Source organism: Loxodonta africana, chromosome 3 (assembly GCF_030014295.1).
Source record: "Loxodonta africana isolate mLoxAfr1 chromosome 3, mLoxAfr1.hap2, whole genome shotgun sequence".
Classification (NCBI taxonomy): domain Eukaryota; kingdom Metazoa; phylum Chordata; class Mammalia; order Proboscidea; family Elephantidae; genus Loxodonta; species Loxodonta africana.
The window spans coordinates 53,976,735-53,997,256 of NC_087344.1; the positions used below are offsets into that span (position 1 = coordinate 53,976,735).

Consider the following 20,522-nt stretch of genomic DNA (forward strand, 5'->3'; position numbering starts at 1 on the left):
GAGGGCTGGTGCTTGGGGCTTACACCCCTCTCACCTTGCCTGAGGCTGTTGCCACCACCATCATCTTCTGCAGATTGAATTCGTCTCTGGCCAGGGTGTCGATGTTGATCTCATTCTTAATCTGACTGCGGGGCTTCCGAGCATCGTAGAACATTTTCCAGAGTTGGGCAGTCCACGCCTGTAGCAGGATGAGCTGAGACGAGAGGCGTTTCAGGAACATCCCCAGCAAGCCATCTGGTGTCAAGGAAAAGGTAACACGACTGAAGCCCACTCCTCATCAGACCAGACGTTCCCAGCAAGGAGGTACTTGCTTTTCCTAATGAGGGATGGCTCCCTCTCCTGTGGAGCATTCAAGTCATTCACACCCCAGGCTACAACCCCAAAGGGCAGGCCTGTGTCTAATGCCAATGGTCTCACACTCAGGTTTAGCCATGCAGAAACGTCCAAAATTTCCCTTACCTGGCTTTTATCTACTTCACCTGCATGGACTCTGGGGAGAGGAGACTAAGAGATTGGGGGTCAGCCATGCAGAATGCAGCCATGCTGTGAATGTCTCCACCACAGCCCGCATCCAGAAGGGCCACAGGAAGGCTTCTGGTTGCCATGACAAAACCAAAGGAGGTGGAGTGTGGGAGTGCAGGGGTGCGGATGTCTGTGTGTCAAGAGCAGCTACTTCCATTTCCCACTGCATCATTTCTACTTTGTCTACTGTTTAACCTGCAGCCAACAACCTATCTGCGTCCAATTCCTAGGATTATCATTCACTGTATACCTGACTCTCCATCAACAAGACACCACCCTTCAAATCTCTACTGCTAAAGTAGCAGAGTAAAGAGCACGGTCTCTGGAGTCCATGGATTAAAATCCCAGCCCCACTACTTACTAGTATATGGCCTTGGGAAATTTACTTAGCCTTATTTGCCTCTGTGTTCTCATCTGTAAAATGACATGTACCCTACAGAGCTGATGCAAAAGTCAAGTCACATGATGTACATACAGATTTAGCACAGTGCTGGTACAGGGTAAACACACATTAAAAAGGAGTAGTACTTTTGCTTTTCTTATTTACCATCCACCTCAGCTCAAGGAAAACAGAAGTGATGGCTAACAGGACAAGTCGCAAGCATAGCAGTCAACACACACACACAGTATGCACCTCATTGATGTAAATCAGAAAAAAATAACCAAAAGCTAGCCATGTGGACAGGCAACGAGCAACAAGGCGGCAACGAGCAACAAGGCGGCAACAGGCAGGCTTTACCTTGAATCGCTGGATCCAGGCAGCAGAAACAAACGGTAAAGTCAAATTAATCCTTGACTCAAGAAAATCTGCAGTGCCTAGCAGGGTGCCTGGCCCAGAGTAGCCCCTCAGTAAACATGTGCTGGGTAGCTGGATAATGGGCAGAGGGAGACAGGTGGGAGGTGGGACTAAATCAGAGCATAGTGAATCAAGTAACTGAGGGGTGGGACTATGACTGGCTTCAGAGGCCCCTGAACTATTACCACAATACTGGGATCAGCCCAGTTACGATTTTCTAGAAGGGTATGGCTGTTGCTTTGAAGACAATAGGTGTAAAGGGCATGAATCGTGCCTGACAAATTTTAGGTACTCAGGCGATGGTAGCTATTACTGCACTAAGTTCTTACGACTCTTTTTCTTCAGGATCCTTCCCTAGAGAGATTCATAGTCAACTCCTTTCAGAGAAAAGGATGGTTGCATGAGCGATATGGCCACAGAAGCACTAGAAAATGATCATAGGGCTACATCAGAACAGACTGGCACTTTGCCTGAGCTCAAGAAGCCAGGGATGCTGTGAGACAGTGTCTCTGTGGTCTGACTACAAACCCACTCCCAGATCACCCCCCTCCAGCAACTCTGCTACCCCAGCCCCTGAGGTTCCTACCTGCCTTCTTGCCAAACTCTCCTTCCAGCTCAGCCTGTGCCCCCGTTAGGGGGAGATCCACCATCTCGAGGCACACCACTTCTGCCAGTGACTCCTCACGGCTCCACAACACTACCTTCCCTGCTATAGAAAACCACATTTTAAAAAGCTAAGCCTGCCTCCCTCGATCTGAAGGCAGTCTTCTAGGTGGCTCAGGGATCACCATAGCACTTGTATAAAAAAGAGAAACAAAGAGCTGGAATCAACAAGTCAAGTGAGGAAAGCTCAACATGCCACCCTAGAATGCTAAGGAATTATTCAAAAACAGATGATGTGGCTCTGGAAAAATATTCAGGGTGAACTCCACTTGAACCTTTCCCAGGAACCAGTCCACAGCTCAAAAAAATGGTCCAACTGGAACTCACAAGCAGGCCTCAACAGAAGGGTTGAATGAGGTCACTCACCCAGCTGCTGCAGGAAAAGTAGCAGGTGATCCTCCGTCTGTACCAAGGCCCGGTAGCCCACTGAGTCGTCCTTCTTCAAGAACACCTGGATGAACAGCTATAAGCAAAATGGTCAAGACAACTGCATTCAGTGAAAATCCAACTGCCTCCTACAGCACCAGATCCCAAGACTCAAAGTTTGGGTCAGGCGTTGTTAGAGGTCCGGGCTATGGTCACAGTTGATGTCTAAATGATACACCTACTACCTCCAATTAGGGGACACATATCCTTCAAAGCAAACACAACAACAGTGCTAGGCTCCAGCTGAGACCTCCCTAGGAGGAACCTGAGTACTTCATGCGCACAGCTCATTCATCCGCCTCCAATCACACCCCACAAAGTGAGCAGGGGGTCAAGGTTGGTCTTTCCGTTTTAGAGATGAAGGACCCATTGCACAGAGAGGCTCCGAAACATAACTCAATGTACTCAGAGGCAATATTAGGTAGAGATTAAGGGTGCAGGCTATGAAGAGAGACATACCCAAGCGTGAATCCAGCAACCCCTCTTACTGAATTTCACCAGGCCTGTTTTTCAAATAAGGTCAGTACAAAACACTCCACAAGACCGTTGAGAGGGTTATGTCAATGGATGCATGGCAACAGCGTAGCACAGTGCCTGGTGCTCAGTGATGACCCGACATAATACCTGCTTTTACTGCTATGCATAGGGATTTATGACAAGGCAGTGGCTCATGAGAACTAGAACCCATGTCCAGAAAGCCCTAATCCAGTACACATGACCTGGCCCTGAGGAGAGGAAGCCCCAGGCTAAGAAGCCCAAGGATGAAGTCTGAAGACAAAGGCTCTACTCACCCGTTCAGGCTGAGTGCCATTCTGTTCCAGGCTAAACGTGATCGTGGTGTCGAGCAGCCGCCGGCCTGTCTCCACCAAGTACAGGTTAATGGTGTAGGTCTGGTTGAAGCAGGCCAGGGAGTCCTAGGGGTACAGAGAGTAGGCAGTAACTAGAGGGATTCCCCAAAGCAAAGTCCCAAAGAAGTCCAAGGGTTGGAGGCCAACACCCTAGAGAAGGAGCCAGGCCTAAAAATCCTGAGGCAAAAAGAAGGTACTTGAGCAAATAAATAAAATTACAAGTACTATGCTGTTTTAGGAGTCCCTGGGTGATGCAAACAGTTAACACACCTGGCTGCTACCCAAAAGGCTGGAGGTTCAAGTCCACCCAGAGGCACTGGGAAGAAAGGCCTAACAATCTGCTTCCAGAAAATCAGCCACTGAAAACCCTGTGGAGCACATTTCTACTCCTACACATGTGGGGTCACCGTGAGTGGGAATCAACTTAATGACAACTCATTTTTCTTTTAACGCATGTTTTAGATTGAAAATAGTATAACGTAGCAGCCATCCGAAAAAGAGAGAGGATCGTGAACACTGGCCAGAAGTAAAACCCCTTTGGAAAAGCTTAGGAGATAGGAAGCCACAGCTGAAACCTACGCCTCCACCAGGGTCACAGGCTTCTGCTTCAGTGCAACTGTACAAACTGCCACTCAGCTCTACCAGCTGGCTCACAAAGAAACGGGGAAACCAAGGCCCAGAGGAGAGAGCAGTTAGGAATAGACTCTGGGGAGTCTACCTCCTAGCCTCCCCCAACTAACAAGATTCAAGATGGGCATCATTTAGTTTGCAGCACTTGGAAACCCCATTCGAGGCTGGGAACTTTAGACCTGCTCATATCCTAAGCTGCAGCCCCACCTTCCCTGGGGGCCCTCCTGCCCAATGCCACACCCTACCTTTGGACTAGACTTCTCCGAAATGCTCCCCATTGACCCATCTTCAGAACTGCTAGGTTTCTGCCAAGAAAAAGAGAAGGACAGAAGGAGAAAATTCAGCCCAAGGGTCATTTTCCAGTCACCAACATGAAGGCTTTCGTTTCTGAGCCTTCTCAGCACTGGGAAGAAGGTAAATCTCATTCTTACCCCTGCCCATAAAGCTTATGCAGCCCCTAGGAGGCCCAGTGAAAGTGAGAGCTTCATATTAGGGTCTCATTCCTGGGAGAACAGGGTGTGCTGAAGGCTCTGCAGGTAAGCTGAGAACTTATTTCTCATCAGCTTCCTGTTCCCTGGGGTTCAAACTAACCAGGCGAATGTGCCCCAGACTTCTGATTCTCAGGGTTCCTGGTAGAAGTACCCACTACCCGGCAGAGACAAGGAGGGAAAACCCCAAGTTCTGATTATTATTCTCAGTACTCACCACCTCATTTCGACAGGTCATGACTGCAGCCACCGTCTTCTCCCCCGTGGTGGCAAAGCTCACCAGGGCAGTCTGGGGAAAGGCAAAGCGTCCGTTCCTAAGTGGGGCCTGTATTAGCCAGCAGCCTTACAAGGGTCACCTCTCCATGCAACTGCACAGACTGCCACTTGAACGTCAAAGTGCCCCATGCTTTGGAACATAATTACAAGGGGACCCGAGAGCAGAGAAAGGCTCAGTTGCATCTACAGCTGAAAACAGAACTATCCCCCACCTCCAACGTAAGCACACGTCAGTCCTAAATCCCAAGATGCTCTTAGTATTGATACAGAGGCTCTAATTTATGGCCCCACTCTCCTGCTGACTCAGAGGAGGTGCCGGTTTTACTCTAAAAGATCCTTCGTAACTCTCACTTAGGAGAAAAAGTGTCCCAGTCCTGTTCATAGAAACCACTTATGGGAAGATGTCCTCAATTTTGGTCTCTGAGACCAAATGTCTCCAGATTCCAAGGCAGGCACTTCTAGCCTCCATGTCTTGGCTAGATTCTCCTGAATCCTAGGGCAGCATGCTGCCCATGGTTACCTGTGGGAAGTTTTTAAGCAGGCTCAGGACCCCATGATGGTAGTGCAGAAGAGCATAGTGGCTTGAGGATAACTGCAGGAAGAACTGGGCCCGAGAAGGATCCACTGGGTTGGGCTGTGTGGCCAAGATGCGGGGCTGGAATCCACTTCCAAATTCTAAGTCGAGAGACTGAGAGACAAAAAGGATTAGGGCTAAAAGCTGACAAGTCACTGATCCATCCCAGGCAGCAGAATCTGTCCCGCTTTGCTGGTGAAATTAACTAGGCCGTGGCATTTAGCTCCAGGAGCTCACATTCAGGTTCTCCAAAGGGGGCAGTGGCCCATTTGTCCTTATACCAGCTCAGCCAAAGGCCTGAACATCTTCTGATGGCTGCCACGGCTCAGGAAAGAGGCAGTGATGCTGGGAAAAGACCTTCCAGGGACTCATGCCAACTCTTCTAAGTCCTCGGCAATGCCTCAGGCCAGGGGAAACAGCTCAAGCCTCTCACCTGCAGTGGGATCTGCCTCAGCTCCCACTCTGTCTCCAGGGCCAGAGTTTGGAGTGAACGTGAGCTCGGATCAGGGCACACCAGGACAGCCTCATCCACCACGCCACAGGCTCCAGTGAGACTCTGCAGCCACGGTGTTGAAACCCTGACCTACGGGACAAGACGTCAAAACAGGAGGCTCGTGAAGAATTTGTACATTTCCTTAGCAGCTCGTCAACAATATCAGTGCTGGGACCCCAACAGGGTACCAAGCTCAAGGTTCTTCTTGGGTAGTTCTAAAGTCCTTCCTGTTCTTCCAGCCGCCCAAGGGCCTCTAAAGCTGAAGAAAATCATTGTTTTCTTTCTGGCAACTAGACAAATACACCAGTGACTTTTAACACCGGACACTTCAGGTAAACACTTCTCTACTGTATTTGTTATATGTGGTCTCCTATCATTATCAAGTGATATCTTTGTCACCTTGAAGACTAAGGTGCACCTGACCCAAGCCATAGTATTTTCAATTGCATCATATGTATGTGAAAGCTGGACAATGAATAAGGAAAACCAAAGAAGAACTGATGCCTTTGAATTATGGTGTTGGCAAAGAATATTGAATACACCATGGACTGCCAAAAGGACAAACAAATCTGTCTTGGAAGAAGTATAACCAGAATGCTCCTTAGAAGCAAGGATGGTGAGACCGTGTCTTAGATACTTTGGGGATGTTGTCAGGAGGGATCAGTCCCTGGAGAACATCATGCTTGGCAAAGTACAGGGTCAGCAGAAAAGAGGAAGACCCTCAACGAGATGCACTGACGTAGTGGCTGCAGCAACGAGCTCAAGCAAACAAGGATGGCTCAGGATCAGGGCAGTGTTTCGTTCTGTTGTGCATAGGGTCGCTGTGAGTCAGAACTGACTCAACGGCACCTAACGACAACAACATCATCATTATCTTAAAGCACTTTCTTATGATATGTTACAGGCATGGACTAGATCTAAGATATTTTTGAGTACTTAATAAACGTCTAATGAGGAAGTAAACGCAGCCTGTAAGTGACTAGAATCAGGTACCAGAAAGAGCTTTTGCATCTACCCAGCCAAGTTCCTGGTCCCCAGGGCAAAAAAGGGCTCTGTCAACACCCCTCCCCGATTTACAGGCCTCAGTCAGACGCTCTACCATACCTGCCGAACAATCTCTCCATCTTCCACGTTGAACTTAACAATGTTCACATGGCTGAAGGGAACAACTCCCAGGGCCCACACCACGCCAGAGCCGTAGGAATACACCATCTGGTAATGGATGCTATCACTAGGAGAGGGAAGGAAAAGCAGGGGGACAAGAGCTTTAGCCACGGGACAGGACTATCCTCAGGAGCCTTCTAAAACCGGGCTGCCAGGGACTTAGTCAAATGTCACAAACTAGCAACCCTCAAATAGGTTTGTTCGACTTATGTAATTTTAATAAAGTTTGAATTAGTTATCAACCTTTAAAACTGAAATTACATGTAAAAACCAGATTTCTACCTTTTCTTTAAAAATCAGAAAATACAGGAATACTGGGCTTACCTACATGCCTATCAGGCCACAGTAAGCTGAGTAAGGCTGCCCCCTCGAGGTACGCTAGGGACACTGCAGCTCTCAGCAGTCCCCAATGGCCTACTTGGGCATGGATGTCACCCAGTAGGCCCCATAGAAATCTGAGTTTTTGATCCTTGCCCTAAACTCTGAAGGTGATCACAGGTGGTCTAAGCAGATCCTTTCCTCCCTCCCTCCTGTTCCTTCCCAGTCTCAATGCTTTCCACCACCAGAACCTCTGGAAACCATTTCGAACCTCACTCAGCCCCTACTCGGGATTCTTCTTGAGTTGTCCCGATTCTTAATATTAATGGAAGGCTCAGTCGGACATGAACTAGAAGTTAAAAAGCTCCAAGTACTATAGCCATGAGTGAGTGAGTCACTTCCCCTTGCTCATCTGGCTCTAAAAGTGCCCAAGTTTGAGAGTTTTCACTGCACTGCAAAGAAAACTCCAGATGTAGACACACGCTTGCACTCCAGGCCTAGGCCCCATGATCTTAATATGCCACATAACATAAGGTAAGCTTAGGTCAAAGCATATGCTTCAGGACCCTCAAAAAGAAAGAGGAGCTTGCAGAGAAGAGTAAGTTAACCATCACCTGGCGAGAAGGCAGTCTTACCTTTCTGGGAGGTGCTCCACCCACTTTAGGTGCCCACTGGAGAGGTGATGGAGGGCAAGTGTGGTCTTCTTCAGGACTGCAATGTACCTCACTGACTCCTGCAGACCTACCAGCCCAAGTGCCTGAAAACTGAGCACAGGTACAGGGTAAGCGCTGCCCAGCACCTCTAGAGCCTCAGTCTAGAGGAGATAATCCAGAACACCGTCACTGTTGCTTGGTGGTAAGAACATAGCCTTTGGGGTCAGACATACCTGGATCCAAATCCTGGCTCTGCCTCTCACTGGCTAACTCAAAAGATCGTACTTTCAACCACTTGGCTGTGCTGCTTCCCTGAAACCCCCCAAATTTCCTAAGGGTTGTTCTCTCCTCCTGAGACTTCCCAGCAACCCGGCAACCTCTATTATGGCACCCATCAAGCAGTTCCATCATTACTGAGACAAAAACTGTCTCACGCTCACAGGTGTGTTCCCATCCCCTGAGGGCTCACCGAATGTTTATCCAGTTAATTACTCTAAGAGCATATATAAACTAAGGCAAATGACCCTATAACTTGAAAAGCAAAGATGTAACAACAGCTCAAGCTATTCTCTAAACACAAAACTGAAACACCAAAAGCTTGATATATGTTCTTATGTCTAGACCACTACAAAGCTCATGAGTCATGGTAAGATAAGGAAACACTTTCAAAGAATAAACCTAGTGCAGAATGCTGCACCTAACAGGTGCTCAATAAATGCTGGCTGAGTAAACTTTTTCCGCGTGTTTCATAACCTCAAGAACTTCACGAACCGATGTTTAACGCTCTTTGGCTCTTCAGTAGTCCCTGGGAAAAAGCCAAGTTGCTGTTCACGCAGTCCTGGGTTCCAGCAAAGCCTTTAACCTAGCCAAGAGGAAACACAGCTTCTTCCCCTACCTGCCACTGTCCAAGGTTATCTCCCAGTTCAGGCCCCCAATGTTAGTCTCCCAGGAACGCATGATTCGGCCTCCATTGGACACAGTGACTGCATCTGGAAAAGAAAACACCATGGTGAAGTCATCCCCCAAATTGTTAATCTGTAGCCTCCAGGGGTCTGCAGGCAGTGGCCTCTCCTCTGATTGATGGATGCAAACAGATGTGAAGCAGGCACCTGTCCTTTACTTTTGGGAGTCCCCCTTCTCCTGTCCCTACCAGGTCCTGTACAAAGGAAGGAACCAAGGAATGGGGAGACCAAGTAGGACTGTGCTTACCCTGTCCGTGGAGCAGCATGGCGTCCACAGCCCCTTCTGATGTACCCTTGTCAACATGGCGCCACACTGAGAGACATGAAAGTCACATTACTATGAACCACATAGAGACATCAGAGAAGACGGCAGAGAAATGAACAGGCCTTCGTTTACACAGCCGTATCCAATTTCTTTCAGGTGAGGGAAGGAGTACAGCTAGCTGTCAATGACCCACTCCCACTCACTAGGTGATGCACAAGGGGAGGATGGGGATATGAGCGGAGTCACCAGTGTCTTTGCACTTCCCGTCTCCTCTACCACCCCATCAAACATATAAGAAAACAGAGACAACGTTAACAAAATCCATATGATTTCACAAGAAAAACAGTGAGTATAAATTATATTTCCATGAATTTAGTGCCTACGAAATCCAGCTAACATATGTACCTTAAGCGGAGGACCCAAACCTTCGGAAACCCTGGTGGTGTTGTGGTTAAGTGATACAGCTGCTAACCAAAAGGTCAGCAGTTCAAATCCATCAGATGCTCCCTGGAAACCCTATGGGTCAGTTCTACTCCATCCTATAGGGTCACTACTAGTCGGAATCAACTCAATGGCAACGGGTTTGGTTTTTGGTTTCATCCAAACCTTTACTGCAGAATAAAATAATGTGGGTTTTTGCAGCAATATCTTATTTGAGGACCCTCAGGACTCAGGACGTTACGTTATTACTGGTAACATTGTTGATGTACTAATGGATTATTAAAATCGTTATATTATTAACAGTATTATTAGTTTTGATGTTACATGCTAGTGTATGATATATCTATTAATACTGATAATTTTAATAGCATTATGAAATATTCAAATATGATAAGAATAAAAAAAAATGTGTCAGAATTCTGTAAGAGTGCATCTTTTGACCAACTTGCCCCTAACTCAGCCAGGCTGACTTCACAAGCCACAGGCCATTCTGGATCCAGTATGCTCACCCTTTCCAGCCACAAGCCAACCAGTTAACCCAGTTCACTCACAGATCTCCCCAGTACGAGAATTTAATGCTGCAATCACATTCTTCTCTGTGGCTACAATCAACTTCTTGGATCCAGGAGAAAATTCCAAGGAGGCAAACTTGAGCTTCCCAACAAACTGCTGTCTCCTGAGGAAAGAGTGCATGCAGAAAACAAAGTCATCACTGCACAAAATGCTTTGGGAAAAACCATTTACAAAAATGCACAAGGTTACCACCATCATACCTGTCTCGGGATATACAAGAAATGTTTGTTAATAAAAAGATCTGACCAAAAGCAAGATTTCTGTGCAGTGTAGTCAGAAGCAAAGGACACAAAGGAAAGTACCCCCAATAGATGCGAAATACTGTTGTTGTTAAGTGCCGTCAAGTTCTGACTCATAGCAACCCTATGTTCAACAGAATAAAACACTGCCTAGTCCTGTGCCATCTTCACAATTGTTGCTATGTTTGAGCCCGGTGTTGCAGCCACTGTGTCAATCAACCTCATTGGGCCTTCCTCTTTTTCACTGACCCTCACCATGCATGACGTCCTTCTCCAGGGACTGGTCCCTCCTGATTAACATGTCCAAAGTATGTCAGACAAAGTCTCGCCATCCTCGCTCCCATGGAGCATTCTGGCTGTACTTCATCCAAGACAGATTTCTTCATTCTTCTCGCAGTCTGTGGCATATTCAATATTCTTCACCAACACCATAATTCAAAGGCATCAATTCTTCTTTGGTCTTCCTTATTCATTGTCCAGCTTTCCCATGCATAGGAGGCAATTGAAAATACCATGGCTTGGGTCAGGCGCATCTTAGTCCTCAAGGCGACATCTTTGCTTTTGAGCACTTTAAAGAGGTCTTTTCAGCAGATTTACCCAGTGCAATACATCGTTTGATTTCTCGACTGCTGCTTCCATGGGTGTTGATTGTGGTTCCTTATAAAATGAAATTCTTGGCAACTTCAAGATTTTCTTCATTTACCATGATGTTGCTTATTGGTCCAGTTGTAAGGATTTTTGTTTCCTTTATGTTGAGGTGTAATCCATACTGAAAGCTGTGGTCTTTGATCTTCATCAGTACATACTTCAAATCCTCTTCACTTTCAGCAAACAAAGTTGTGTTATCTGCATATCGCAGGTTGTTAATGAGTCTTGCTCCAATCCTGATGCCCTGTTCTTCTTCATATAGCCCAGTTTGTCGGATTATTTGCTCAGTAGACAAACTGAGTATGGTGAAAGGATACAACCCTGATGCATACTTTTCCTGATTCTAAACTATGCAGCATCCCCTTGTTCTGTTCAAACAACTTCCTCTTGATCTATACAGAGATTCTGCATGAGCACAATTAAGTGTTCTGGAATTCCCATTCTTTGCAATGTTTTCTTTAATTTTTATAATCCACACAGTCAAATGCTTTCGCGTAGTCAATAAAACACAGATAAACATTCTTCTGGTATTCTCTTCTTTCAGCCAAGATCCATTTGCCATCAGCAATGATATCCCTCATTCCACATCCTGTTCTGAAATCTGCTTGAATTTCCGGCAGTTCCCTGTCAATGTAATGCTGCAACCATTTTTTAATTATCTTCGGCAAGATTTTACTTGTGCATATTAATGACGTCTGATAATCTCTGCACTCCTCTATTTTCACTGACCTCAGGGAAAAAAAACCATGCAAGTTTGCTACAAAAAAGCTATTCATAGATTGGGCCAGGCTTTGTCCTCCACAGCCCTTTCTAGTCCACACATGTCCAGGATCCATCTGAATCATTACTCATACTTTCCTTGAGACATATCCCATCACTTTCAACACTCTAAGCTAAGCATAAAGAGAATATAATCGGCTTTACTCGGTACACTGCTAAGTATATAGGAGGTGCTTGCACATCCCTGTTAATGAAGAAATGCTAACATCTCTAGTACATTAAGCATACAATGATATCTACACTGAATTTCTCTTGCCGTGATGTTATTTGTCTAGTTAAAAAGAAAAGCTAAACTGGTAATAGACAGATTCAATAAAAACTAATGTTCACATGCCATTTGACATTTTCTACTTGTATTTTTATATACTCTACCTCACTGTACTCTATGAAGTACACAGGGCAAATATCATTACCCCCATTATACAGGTGAGAAAACCAAGTCCAGAGAGGTCCATTAATTACTGTCACAACTAGAACCCAAAACTAAGGCCTTCTGACTCTAAATCCTATGCCCTCTTTTAAAGTACTGTTGTTTTATCTGAACGACAAAAAAAAAAAAACCTACTTATCATAAAAAATGTAAAAAATACATGTAGAAATAAAAAAAGAAGAAAAAATACCTAAAATATCACCATTTTGGTGTATTTCCTTCTGTTTATTTTTTAATTTGTAAACTGCATCTACAGTTTGGAGCCCTGGTGGCACAGTGGTTAAAGCGAATGACCGCTAACCTAAAAGCTGGCAGTTCGAAACCATTAGCAGCTCCACAGGAGAAGGATGTGGCAGTCTGCTTCCATAGAGATTTACAGCCTTGGAAACCCTAAGGGGTGGCTATGAGTCAGAATCAACTCAACTGCAGTGGGTTTGGTTTGGAGCCCTGATGGCACAGTGGTTAAGAGCTCAGCTGCTAACCAAAAGCTCGGCAGTTCAAATCCACCAGCCCTCCTTGGAAACCCTATGGCACAGTTCTGCTCTGTCCTATAGGGTCGCTATGAGCTGGCATCAACTCATCAGCAATGGGTTAGTTTCTGCTAAAGTGAAATTATGCCACACCCGCAGTATACGCATAATGTACACATATGACACTGAGAGTTTGCCCGCATCACTAAAACTGTGACATACGCTGCATTTGTCTCATTGTCTTAATCACAGTAACATAGCTTTCTGTCCCTCTAGACTGAGCTCCTTACCTATCTGTGTATCCACAGCACCTAGGACAACACATGGCACACAGCAGGCACTCAACAAATATATGAACCAATCTGAGACAGAAAAGACTTCACAGAGCAGATATCTGAGCTTGGCTCTGAAGGATAAGGGTTCCCTGAGTTAGTAATAATGAGTAACATTCAATGACTGCATTCAATGGGCCAGCCATTGTGCTAAATAATTTAAAGGGATCATTTAATTCATCCTCCCAACTACTGTAAAAGGTAATGTACAACTAAATCTATTTTACCAAAAACATCCAGGCAGATGAAATCTAGATTCAAACAAAAGCAAGCTGACTCACGGGACTTAAAGAAGGGGGGGGGCAGTGAGTGAGTGAGTAGTGAATGACTAGCATCTCCTGGCTGATGAGGGTTTTGGGGCAGGGGGACTCTGCTCTGAACCCAGGACAGGGCTGGGCTGGAAGGAAGGGGAGAGTGGGCTTAGTTTGGGACACCTAAAACCCAACCCCTCGTTCACATGACCAGGAGACGCCAGTAGGAGGAGTGAGAGTTCACTGCGGGCTGGCTACCACCGACACCCAGTGGCTCAGAAAGCTGACAGTCACAAAAACAGGGCTCTAAGCACGCCTGGAGAGCAAGGCCGGCTTCACTGGCATGTGACCTAAGTAGGCGCACAGGAACCCTGCTTAGAAAGGCCCCACACTTGGCTTAATGATCTGCTCTCACCATCTTAATATCCTTTGTAATTTTTAAAGAAGGGGCTGCACATTTTCATTCTGCACTGGGTCCCACAAAATATGTAACAGACTCTGTCCTGCTGAATCGTAACTCTCTTTTAGCAGTTAGGAAACAGGTACTGGAAAAATAGTCACATACTTCCCGAATAGGCCCTATACGTACGCACCAATCAAACTTGCCCACTTGGTCTTCGTAGACCGCGGCCGCCGGGATAAGTAACAAAGCCCAGAGCCAGAAACGAGATACCGAAGCCGCCGCCATGATGGAAGCCCAGGCACCGCCCACCGCTGGCCCGGCATGCCCTGGGCCGCAGGCGACGCCCCCACAGAACCGTAGAGTTGTACCGCTCGAGAGACCTTCCGGAGGCGCTTGGGACTCAGAAGCCATCTGGACGCGCGGGAGCCCGCTCTGCAAACGCGGAGAGAGGCGCAGGTGGCGGTCCTCTGGAGGGGAACCTTTCAGCGCAGATTGGGTCAGGCACGCGCCAGGACAGCCCTCGAAGCTCGTCCCAGAAGCCCGCGCGCCGCCGGGGTCCTAACAGGCAGCGCTACCTTCCGCCGCACGTGTGTTCAGCGCCATGCCCAAATCCAAGCGCGACAAGAAAGGTGGGCCAAGGGGATATTGGGACCGGGTGGGCAGTTCCACGGGCTGGATGCCAGCAGCAGTGGGGGCTTCGGGACGGCGGGGGTGGGGAGAGCGGAAGGAAGGGGACACCGAGACATCCGCAAGGAGCTCCGCGGGTGCCTGCGAACTGGGAAGGAGACCTCGGGGCGGCGGGAGCATCGAACGGGGTTGGAGCCTGTCGGGTCAAGGACTCGTCGGAGACTGTTTTGCCTGTTCCAGGGCTAACTAGGTCAGAAAACAGCTTCTGAAAACCCAGGCGGTGCCCAGGCTCTCCTATGCTCATCTTTCCCACTTCAGCCCGTGCCCACCTCCACTCTCTGCCCTCCCGTCACCCTGGCCGCCTTTACCTTCCTTCAGCACAGACCTATTCCATTCCTCTCCCTTGTACCTGACTTGCTTATGTCCCGTTATTCATATTACTGGCTGTTTCTTAGTTGTCACCTTCTAAAAGATCATTCGTGACTACTATTACTGTGGTGCCTTCCCTCTCATTCATTCAACAAACATATGAGAGCCTAGCACGCATCTGTCACTTTCTAGGCATTAAGGTATACAGCAGTAGACCTAGTCCTTATCAAGCTTAACATTTTACTAAGGCTAAACGTGTCAAAAATTGAATAAATTTACCAGACAGTAATGATGCCCATAAAGAAAAAGTGGAGTAAAAAGGAGGTGACAGTGATAGTGTTTTGTTTCATGTGTCAGGGAAGACCCCTCTAATGAGGTGACAAATGAACAGACCTGAAAAAAGGAGCTGAGCAACCCAAGGGGTTGTCTGAGAGAACGGTGTTTCAAGTAGACGGAACAGAAAGTACAGTCCCTGAAACGGGAACATGCTTGGCATGTTCCGGAGTGTGGCTGGAACAGAGTGAACAAGAGTGGGAGATGACAGGGGAGCAGAGTGGTCAGGGCTTTATAAGCCCTTGTGAGGAATTGCCTTCACACCTGGGTGAAATGGGGAGCCACTGGAGGGCCTTGAGGAGAAGAATGATATGATTTAGCTTTAGGATTAAAGGATCTTTCTGGTCCTTTTTTGAGGATAAGCTGGGGGGAGGGAAGATGGGGAGCAGAGGGCAAGGGTGGAAGCAAGAGATCAGCGTTAATCCAAGAGAAGATGATGATGGCTTGGGCCAAAGTTTGCTGCGGTGGATACAAAGAGAAATGGCCAGCTGTATTTTGTGGCCCCTCCCTTGCTGCACTGGCCACTGACTGGTGTGGTTGCCTTTCTCTGTGTGTGCCTTGTGAAGAAGCTATGTCTCTACTTTGGAGTACCAGGCAGGTTGACTCCAATAAGAGGCAGACCATTCCTGGAGGCACCCAGGGCTTTGCAGTTGTGGGACAATTTGATTTTGTGGAGGGGCCACTGGTCAGATCTGGCAAACGCCACACTCTCTGGGTAAGGGCTGATTGGGCCTCAGCTGTTGTTACAGTAGCATTGTCAGCCCCAGTGCCCCAAGGAGGCATGGCTGCATCTGTGGATCCAGATTGCCAGACTGAAGTGTAGAGATGGAGCAGAGCACATGCAGTCCCCAGACCCTTGTCATTCCCCAGCGTAGACCAGGTACAGATGGTCTGTGGGCACCGTGGCCAAGAGCAGAAGAGGTGTGCCAGGGAAGCAGGGGTGAGCCCCACCCCCATGCTGTGTTACAGATTTGTGGGTGATCCTAAGAGGGGCTGAGTCTGTCCAAGTAACTGGAAATATACCAAGGGATCTCCAGACCCAGGATCACTGAAGAGGAGGCACTCCACGGGTCTTGGGAACAGCCATTCATGCCAGAAATGTTGATATCAGCCGAAGGCCTTATTGCCTTGCCTCAGATGCTTGGCCCAGCTAAGCCACCTCTTGGCTAAGCTACAAAGGGGAGAAGAAAATGAGTCTCCTGAGCCATCCAGATTTGTCTCTCATCAGCTTTTTTTTCCCTCTTTTGTATTAGTTTCCTTAACCAAAACTGCCAAGAAAGGCTTGGAACTGAAACAGAACCTGATAGAAGAGGTGAGGTTCTTTTGTCCGTTTTATTTTTCCAGAGCTTGTGTTTGGTGTTCAGCAGTGGGTGTGGAACTGTTGGCCAGGGGAACATACTGTTAAAGAAAATACCAAACTGCTGGTCCCACCTGTATTCCTGCAGCAGCAGCAGCAGCAATAATGCCAAATGGTAATGGTTTCTAGCTTTGATTGTGTTCTTACTGTGTGGTCTGCATTGCGCCAAGAGTTTTGTATGTATTATTTCACGCTATTCTCATGACATCCTCAGATACTAGACGTTATCTCTGTTTTATGGTTGGGGTGAATGAAGTTTACAGAGGTTAGCGTGTCAAATGTCAACAAGCTAAAGAGTTACCAGGTATGGATAACTGCACAGCTGTACTCCTCACCAACCCACTGTCTCACTGCTTCTGACCTGCCAGCCCTGGACTGCAGGCTTAGCAGGAGCAGAGTCTTCTAGACAAAGATCCTGTTTCCTTGGGACCATCTCCTGATGACTGTGGCATAAACAGAGCAGTACCTGTGAGCTGCCTTATATCCTAAGTAAATCTTAAGGCTCTGTGTATTTCCATTTACTAGGAGCCTTCTTAGTATGGATGTATTTCTAGGCCGTTAATAGTTAATGGACAAAGTAGAGAAGTGATTCATGCCACCAGTGGCTACAGGTTAGTCAGAGCCTGGGAAAGGGCATATGATCTTGAACCATAGCTCAGCTGCTCCTGCAGGTGAGGTCACACTTGCTTTGCCTTGGGGGGAGCCCCTGCAGGTAGTGATCCTGGTTTTGTTAATGGAGGTGACGAGGAGACCACCAGATCAGAGGCCTCCAGGTCTAAACTTCCACAGTTCTAAGGGACCTTGAGCAGATTCTTTCCCTCTGAGGCCAGAGTACTGCCCAACCCATGCTGCCCCTTGAACTCCAGAGCCCCATGAATTGTCCCACAGCTTCGGAAATGTGTGGACACGTACAAGTACCTCTTCATCTTCTCCGTGGCCAACATGAGGAACAGCAAGCTGAAGGACATCCGGAACGCCTGGAAGCACAGCCGGTGAGCAGACGGTGGGGAGAGGGCAAGTGCTGCAGTCAAAGCACGGGGCAGTTGTGACCCTCAGGTACCTGAATCACAGGTGGAGCCTCAGCAAGGACAGAAAGGGTGCTTCATCGCTGTTAAAGCTGATCGGGCACGGAGCCCCTGGAGGGGCAGGGAGTGTTTGAGCAGTGACCCTTTGGGAGAAGTGGCTCCTTTAACCCTGGGATCTGGTCCTTTTAGGAGCATCGCCTCAGTTTTCGAATATCACTGTGAAGAGTAGGGCACAGTGACCTGAGGGCAGGCAGCATGGGCTAGGTGGCTGCCGTTAGGACAGTTGCAGGTGGTGGCTCCAGCTGTCTCTCACTGCAGCAGCAGCTCTGGTTCAGACTCTAAGCATGCCTCTTCATATATCCAGACAGGGGAGGGGACTGCTACACAATACCCACAGTCCGCCAGGACACAGCGTGAGGAATGTCAGTGTGTAGGGACGGGAGATAATGAAAGGGGCCCTGCTCTACAGGCAGAGTGGACGGGCTATGGGGTAGAAGTGTGACCCTCCTCTGTAACAGCCTGGGCCTTGGCTCACAGGTTCCTGTTGAGGTGGAACTGGTTTGCATTTAGCTCAGGGGTGGGCTGGTAGGACACTTCTTCACGGGCCCCCCATTTTCTTGCAGGATGTTCTTTGGCAAAAACAAGGTGATGATGGTGGCCTTGGGTCGAAGCCCGTCTGACGAGTACAAAGACAACCTGCACCAGGTGAGTCGCAGGCCCTCAGTGGGAGGGGCCAAAGCCAAGCTGCCCTCTCTCTTGCTCTCAGGTGACAGACACCTGGCCTGGCCCAGGGAGAGCAAGGCCTAGCTTAAAGCTCTGGGTCTTCCCTTAACCTCCAGACCCAGGGAGCAGTATCCCCACCCTACCTATGACAACCAAAAATGTCTCCAGATGTCCCCTGGGGGCAAAATTGTCTCCAGTTGAGAACCACTGGCCTGTGACCAAACCAGCCTCACTTTTGTTTGATAGGTCAGCAAGAAGCTGAGAGGTGAAGTTGGTCTCCTTTTCACCAATCGCACTAAGGAGGAAGTGAATGAGTAAGTGTTTCTGAGGGACAGTGGGGCAGAGAAAGGTTGGGGAGGATTAGGGGGAGCAATGATTAGGGACTAGGTGCACTGTGGAGGCATCAAGTATGAGCTGGCTCTTGGAGCCCTGGTACCGAGACTAGTGGGTTCTGACCAGAGCCATCTTTATTCTGTCAGCACAGAGCTCTCAGCTGGCTGCCTCCGGCGGGTGCCTCAGTCAGGAAAAGAGATGGTGGTGGGCAAAGATCTTTTCCAGGCCAGCAGCTGAGATAGACGGGGTGGGAAGGGAGACCTAGGGCCACAGTGCACTTGTGGGGGAGCCTCACTTCAGGTGGGCTGATGGTCCAGTCAGGAATCTCACCTCCTACCACTTCTCCTTCCCCTCAGGTGGTTCACTAAATTCACGGAAATGGACTACGCCCGAGCTGGTAACAAAGCAATGTTCACAGTGAGCCTGGATCCCGGGCCGCTGGAGCAGTTCCCCCACTCCATGGAGCCGCAGCTGAGGCAGCTGGGGCTGCCCACTGCCCTCAAGAAAGGTAAGGGGAGTGGGGGAATCCTGGAGCTAGCAGGTAGAGGCAAAACCCGGAGACTTAGAGCAGAAAGCACAGGCTTTCAAGCCCAACAGCCCCATTTTTCCATTTCTGCTGAGCAAATTATTTCCAAAGCCTCCATCTTCTCACATAAAAAGGGGGACAGGGTGCCCGGCTCATGTTTAGGGTGGAAGTGGAAAGTAACTTACAGCCAGAATGCAGCACTTAGGGCCTTCTAAGGAGGCAGCCACTGACCCCATATGTGCTGGTGTTGTGGGAGCACAAGTGGCCGACCAGATTCTGTCCACCTTGGGGCAGGGGCACAAAGTGCTGTGCAGGCCTCTGTGCCAGGCGTGACTGCTGGGGGCCACCCTCTCCTGCAGGTGTGGTGACCCTGCTGTCCGACTACGAGGTGTGCAAGGAGGGCGATGTGCTGACCCCGGAGCAGGCCCGCATCCTGGTGAGTCTGACCAGTGAGGGCTCCATCTCAGTCGGGGCTGTGGCAGGAGGGACTGCTGCTTAGCTCTGCTGAAAGCATTCACTCAGGCTTTTGATGACACTTGTTTCCTCTCATCTCCTGGTTCTCATCTCTTGCAGAAGCTTTTTGGGTATGAGATGGCTGAATTCAAGGTAACCATCAAATACGTGTGGGATGCACAGTCCAGAAGGTTTGAACAGATGGGCGACAGCTTGCCAGAGAGCGCATCTGAGTCAGCAGAGGAGTCCGAGGAAGACGACGATGACTGACTGGGGCGCTCGGGATGGAGGCCTCTGGCAAGCCCCAGGTCTCCCCTTGGCGGGACCAGCAGGACTGCTGCTTCCCCACTTGAGGGAGCAGCTATTTGTTTTGCTACAGGTGAAGACAAGGGAGGATCAAAGAGACTTTCTATAAAGAATAAAGGTTCATCTGCAGGGTTTCTCTCTGTGGACAGCAAAAGGAACCTTTTTTAGGAAAAGGAGGCTTGGGATTTGTGCTTTTGTCTGGATTCCCAGGATTCCCTTTGTTCGCTTCATGAGCTGGCATCCAGCACTGGGCCACTGCTTGACCACCGTGGCCTGAGCAGCAAAGCCCAGTGAGAGCAACCACTGAGGCTGGGGGTTCTCTTCCAGAGCTGGGAACCTTTTGCTTAAACAGGGATATTATGAGGAAAACAGACACCCTCGCTCTTCCCTCCCCCCCCCCCCAAAAAAAACCAAGCAGAAGACAGGAGGTTTGAGCAGAGCCAAGAGAAAAGTCACTACTGGAGCTGAGAGCCAGGAACATTCACTGATACTCTCCACGGCCTCCTGGGGGGCCTCACTCTTCCCCTTGGTGGTGACTCTTAACGGTAGGCTTCTGCCCAGGTTGTTCCATTTCTAAGTATTGAGGGCATTTCTGAATCCGAGAAAGCCAACTTCAGTGTGTAGCCCTTTGTTTCTCTGTCAGGCATAGAAAAGGGAGAGCTGCCACAAGCCCCACTGCTGAGGTCAGGCTGGGGAGTCCCCTGCGAGGTAGTGTGCCCGTGAGGCCCTCCCACTGACTGGTCTCTTAAGACTCCGATCCATACTCCTGCCCTCCTCTCACCAAACCCATAGCAAAGATAGGAAACAGGCAGCCGAAGAAACACG

General features: G+C 48.6%; 2 protein-coding genes across 8 annotated transcripts in view; one reads left to right on the forward strand and one right to left on the reverse strand.

The window, feature by feature from the left end:
- The window catches only part of EMC1 (ER membrane protein complex subunit 1), a 27,568-nt gene extending 13,601 nt beyond the window's left edge, over nucleotides 1-13,967 (reverse strand). The window contains exons 1-14 of one of the 3 annotated variants that reach the window (XM_010593061.3): nucleotides 13,836-13,967; nucleotides 10,071-10,195; nucleotides 9,061-9,126; nucleotides 8,747-8,840; nucleotides 7,834-7,962; nucleotides 6,821-6,947; nucleotides 5,657-5,806; nucleotides 5,170-5,337; nucleotides 4,591-4,662; nucleotides 4,131-4,190; nucleotides 3,199-3,321; nucleotides 2,348-2,444; nucleotides 1,905-2,024; nucleotides 35-234 (exon numbers count right to left, since the gene is read on the reverse strand). In XM_010593061.3, the coding sequence (XP_010591363.2) occupies nucleotides 35-234; nucleotides 1,905-2,024; nucleotides 2,348-2,444; nucleotides 3,199-3,321; nucleotides 4,131-4,190; nucleotides 4,591-4,662; nucleotides 5,170-5,337; nucleotides 5,657-5,806; nucleotides 6,821-6,947; nucleotides 7,834-7,962; nucleotides 8,747-8,840; nucleotides 9,061-9,126; nucleotides 10,071-10,195; nucleotides 13,836-13,930 (1,626 nt within the window). In that variant the 5' untranslated portion in view covers nucleotides 13,931-13,967. Of the gene's footprint in view, nucleotides 1-34; nucleotides 235-1,904; nucleotides 2,028-2,347; nucleotides 2,445-3,198; nucleotides 3,322-4,130; nucleotides 4,191-4,590; nucleotides 4,663-5,169; nucleotides 5,338-5,656; nucleotides 5,807-6,820; nucleotides 6,948-7,833; nucleotides 7,963-8,746; nucleotides 8,841-9,060; nucleotides 9,127-10,070; nucleotides 10,196-13,835 lie in introns of all 3 variants that reach the window. The other 2 variants (XM_003413436.4, XM_064281381.1) reach the window with 2 other exon arrangements.
- A 42-nt stretch (nucleotides 13,968-14,009) lies between these two features.
- Nucleotides 14,010-20,521, forward strand: MRTO4 (MRT4 homolog, ribosome maturation factor). Of its 5 annotated transcripts, none has more exons than XM_023552007.2 (8): nucleotides 14,010-14,274; nucleotides 16,228-16,446; nucleotides 17,220-17,323; nucleotides 17,980-18,061; nucleotides 18,326-18,393; nucleotides 18,769-18,920; nucleotides 19,298-19,374; nucleotides 19,512-20,521. In XM_023552007.2, exons 2-8 carry the CDS (start codon nucleotides 16,444-16,446, stop codon nucleotides 19,659-19,661), a joined length of 636 nt encoding a protein of 211 aa, XP_023407775.1. In that variant the 5' UTR covers nucleotides 14,010-14,274; nucleotides 16,228-16,443; the 3' UTR covers nucleotides 19,662-20,521. The 5 variants fall into 5 exon arrangements, with proteins under 5 accessions (XP_023407775.1, XP_023407776.1, XP_003413483.1 ...); XM_023552008.2 differs by having other exon boundaries at nucleotides 16,319-16,446; XM_003413435.4 differs by having other exon boundaries at nucleotides 14,011-14,274; nucleotides 16,228-16,286.
- The last annotated feature ends 1 nt before the right edge of the window (nucleotide 20,522 follows it).